This window comes from Amphiura filiformis, chromosome 19 (assembly GCF_039555335.1).
Source record: "Amphiura filiformis chromosome 19, Afil_fr2py, whole genome shotgun sequence".
Lineage (NCBI taxonomy): Eukaryota > Metazoa > Echinodermata > Ophiuroidea > Amphilepidida > Amphiuridae > Amphiura > Amphiura filiformis.
Window position 1 is genome coordinate 9,671,664 of NC_092646.1, and position 4,706 is coordinate 9,676,369.

Genomic DNA, 4,706 nt, shown 5'->3' on the forward strand with positions numbered 1-4,706 from the left:
TTTTGTTACTTTAGCTTCTTTTTCTCTCATTTTTGCACCACATATTCTTAGAAAGATATATATTTACCATATATAACACTTTTGAGAATAGCTGCTCTAATCTCCGAGAAATGAACCTTCCAAATTGGGTAAAGTTCTTTTTGGCCCACGCTGTACAGTTATTGAACATTCAGTGGTTTATGTTCATAGGTGTAACTTGGTGCTTCAAAAGCCAAGACTGGAAAAGACATTTTTGTCTCTGTCAAAAACCTAATTATTTTGTGAATTGCAATAAGACTAGTGATGCGACATTCAGGCGAAATTATAACTCTAAAATTACTTAAAATAAAAGCATAAGTGCTAAACCACCTAATCGGGTTTTTTCCTCTCGAGTATATCTATAGTAGACTCGTGTGTGGACAATGAGGTGACTGAAACTGGCACTATTTAATTCATATTCGTGTTTTTTTTAATCACATATTTTGCTAAAGACATACTTTGAGGTTTTTTGGACCACCCCATAGAGGGTGAAAAGATGAAAGAAATCATATTAACCAGGAAGTAATACTAGTATGATACGATGTGAACATTGGGTAAAAAAAGTTGGCCCAGCATTATTAGGGGCGTATATAAAAGCTTGTTCCTCTTCTATTTGGATCCGTTACAGTGTTTATATGCCATGTACAATCCATCAGGCTTGAGTGTTTTTAATGTGAAGTGGTTAAAGTAAAGCTGTTCTCATCATACAATATAGTCAAAATGGAAAATTCAAGCGTTGTTCCAGACGCAAATATTACAGTAAGCGCCATGACATCTCATACAATAGATCTTCTCATCTACTCGTACGGAGAACGCATATTTGTGGCCATTTGTTGGCTTCTCATATCCATCTTCGGAACTCTCGGTAACTCTCTAGTAATCGTCGCCGTTCTGTTATCGCGCAAGCTTCGAACCGTTACCAATGTTTTCGTGGTGAGCTTGGCAGTAGCTGATCTGTTGACCAGTTTGTTTCTAATTTGGAGTGTTTTTGCTTTGCTGGGACGCAACGGCTGGCCTCTTCCACAGGCTGAATGGTTCTGCATCGCTGGTGGTTTTATGATATTCACCTGTACTGGAGCAAGTCTGTGGAATCTCGCCGCGATATCTGTGAATCGACTCCTCCTAATCACGATTCCTCTACCAACATATCGCAAGATATACAAACCACGTAATCTAGCAATAATGGTAACAATTGTATGGTTTATTCCATTTTCAGTATGTCTCGCTCTGCCATTGGCGGGGATTGGTGGATTCGGCTATGATGAGCAGCATTCTACATGCAGCGATTTGGATAACCACCCAGAAGGAGAGACATTCCATCGAGCCCAAACTGTAACATTTTACCCAATACCGCTCATCACTATAATCACATGCTACTCTTTTATATTTCGCCGGGTAAGACGTCATTTGAAACAGCAGCGAAATAATGAAGAATTAAAAACCGTCCCATCTACTACTTCAGCTGGATCTTCCACGGCAATAACTTCTTCCGGTGTATCATCCGGAAGTGTATCAGGTCAAAGTTCACATCAAGATGTAGATGCAACTATCGTGAAGAAGAAGACCCCGTCAAATCGTACCCAGCGCATTAACAAAATGGAGATGGACATCACCAAAAATCTGTTTCTTGTAGTCTGCGCTTTCTTACTCTTCCTGTCACCATATTTCATCGCGCTCTTTATTCCAGGTAGTGACTATTTTCTACTTTATGGCGGAATTATTGTGCTTGCTAACTCGATGATTAACCCAGTTATTTACGCTCGTCGTCATCCACATTTTAAGGTAGTGTTTGGCTGCATGATACAACGTAGATATGGAGATATTCCAGAACCATCGGACTTCTTGAAACGCTTATTGCGCAACACTTGATTGAACGTCCCCTGAATGGAGACACATTTAGACGTGACCACAGTGCAAGTAACATCATTTTAAGACTAACCTGAGAACCTAATGCAGACTCAAAGTCATATTGTAATATTTGCTGAGGAAGACGCTATCAATATTTTCAAAATTTTGTTGTTTTACACGATTGTAATGTATTTTAGTAAATTAACATACTCTGCAGAAATCAAGAATTTAGGTGCTTTAGTTTTGACAAAATCCAAGATTTTGAATAAATCGTCTGAACAAGACGTTTAATTGTTACGGACGAATTAAATGCATCATATTTTTAGAGTGTTTTGAATTTTAAATTCTAAAAATATGAGACATGACACAGCTAATTGAGGGGTCGGGCAGAGATAGCAAAATTATATTTGAACTCGCCTTTGGATTAACATGTAATCATTAAATTTTTGGAAACAAATTGCAGTATAATAAAACAACATTTTGTCATTGCAATAATTATGTTGAATATTTTTGAGTAACCAATGGTTAACATGGTTAGTACATGTCCGGCAGATGTGGATCGCTACCAATTTGAACATTTTGTTGAACGAGGCTGGCGTGTTGTTCATCATCTGCTTGCTTGTGTGTACGTATGCGCGCCCTCTATATGAATCGAAGTAAAAAAAAATCAAAAATTGAAGCGGCGCGGTTATTAAGATGTGTAAGCTCTGTCCCAGCCGGTTTGTGCTCCTTCGTCTGCACCAAAGAAACCGTTTAGTGACAAATGAGCGCAAGACTAGTGGATGAATTGAATTCGTGGATCGGTACAATTCCATGAAATAGCCTATGCCCAATCTAGCATTATTAAGCTGAATTTATACTAAATCGTTGAGCGACGAGCGATTGGTATTTGACCAATGCAATAGCACACTTCCCACAACGCCAAGAAAAGCGCTTACTAAAAACTAATCGCTATCGCTCAACGATATAGTATAAATATAGAAACTTAAGATAGCGATGTCTGCACCGTACCAAAAATACTCTAAGAACAAGCATGGAAGAAAGAGATAAGAAGGAACCACAACGACTTCGATCGGCCAAGTTTTAATCCGCTTATCTATTGACGCATGAAAAGAAAAGCTATCAATGGTACTTCCTTTCATGAATGATCCATTTACCGCGATCGATGCTTTGCGAAATCATTACTGGAAAAAACTATAACAAACCCATCCACGAACAAACAAACGCTACCCGGGAGTAAGATTCTGGAATTTCACTGATGCTCTGAACATGTATAGTAGCTTTGTTTTAGGATCTACAGTCAAACTGTTTTCTTGATCGTGTTGTGTAGAAAATGTCCTTTAACACATCGAAAAGGTCATCAAAATCGGCCGTTTTTTTTGCTGAGTTTCATCTTTATCAAATAATGTAAGATTTTGGTGACTTTTTCGATGAAAAATAGATGTAAAATGTTCTTAAATAATGCACAATGTTCCGGTTGAGTCCGGTACATGAAACCTGTTTAATTTAATAGCTTATATGTGTATAATCGTAACTATCTAACTCGTTTTAGTGCCAAAGATTGCCAACTCTGAGAAAAAAGTCATCTAAGTTCGGGAAAATTGGGCAAAATGGAAGAAAGAGATGTAGGCCATCAATGACCGATGATCACGTCACCAGAGAAAATCCTATAGGGTGCTTGCACGGAAGGTCATTAGTTCAAATCATCCTCCAGACACGCTCCAGAAGACATGCAAATACATGGAGTACAATACCAATCACCTATTTAACGCAGGGTATTGATCAAAGTAAATCCTCATGAATAACAATGTCAATGAAATGTCGGTAAAGGGAGTGGACAAAGTGAATGTGTTCGTTGTGGTTCCTTCTTATCTCTTTCTTCCATGGAACAAGCAATACAGTAACTCATCGCGTTGGTGAAACATTCGTTTACATTAATAAGAATTTGTCACTTTTTTAATTGTTTCATAATATTATTTTTATTTTTTCGCTGGTATTACAAATATTATTTGCATGTTGACGATTTTAGCTGCCTAATAGCACCATTTATTATCAATTATAAACCTTTCTCTGACACATTCTCAATTACCAATACAACAGCTACATGGTGTAAATAGTCCACAAGGTACCAGTTATTTTTACCACTGTACGTATATCCTATACAATTTTTTTTAAGGCAGATATGTCATTAGTCCTAAAATGTTTGATTGGCGTAACATAAAAAATACCTCGGTCGGCAATTTTTACATTATTATTATTTTTTACACACACATTTTAAGCTGTAAATTGTGTATGATAAAGGCCTTTATTAGGGAGCGATCGTTATTTATGGCAGGGGGGAATGGGTAAATTTAGGGGGAACACGAATTTTTGTGTGGTCTTGAGGGGGAACCTGAAATTTTAGTTGAACCAGGAGGGGGGATTGTTAAATTTTAAATGGAGAAAATTGGGAAAACAAAGGGAATGCGAAAATTTTGAGCGGACGCGAGGGGGGAACGCGAAATTTTGTGTCGATATTTTTGCCAAAACACCCATCCCCCCTGCCGTAAATAACGATCGGTCCCTAAACTTGTTCTTTTTTTTGATTTTGGGTTTTTTTTTAAACAATAATTTAATTTAATTTTAGGCAAACTTTGTGCTATTTCTAAAATTTAATTTTAGGTGAATTTCATTACCTAAGTTGAAATTGTTTTGTGACAAAATAAAAACTTGATACAGGTTATTTTTAGAGCACGAAAGAGCAACACGGATCCATATTCTTTACATTTATCATGTTTATAATGCATGATAATGATATTGCACTTCATACCTGTTAGGGGTCAGAGCTGGATTGGTCATAC

At 37.2% G+C, this 4,706-nt stretch overlaps 1 protein-coding gene across 1 annotated transcript; it reads left to right on the plus strand.

The window, feature by feature from the left end:
• Positions 1 to 427: 427 nt before the first annotated feature.
• Positions 428 to 3,892, plus strand: LOC140140894 (G-protein coupled receptor moody-like). Its single transcript, XM_072162646.1, has one exon. The coding sequence runs from the start codon at positions 739 to 741 to the stop codon at positions 1,885 to 1,887; it is 1,149 nt and encodes a 382-aa protein (XP_072018747.1). The 5' UTR covers positions 428 to 738; the 3' UTR covers positions 1,888 to 3,892.
• Positions 3,893 to 4,706: the final 814 nt, after the last annotated feature.

What these genes read in the sequence shown, in the direction of transcription:
- LOC140140894 (XM_072162646.1), top strand. Translation starts at nt 739, where the DNA reads ATGGAAAATTCAAGCGTTGTTCCAGACGCAAATATTACAGTAAGCGCC.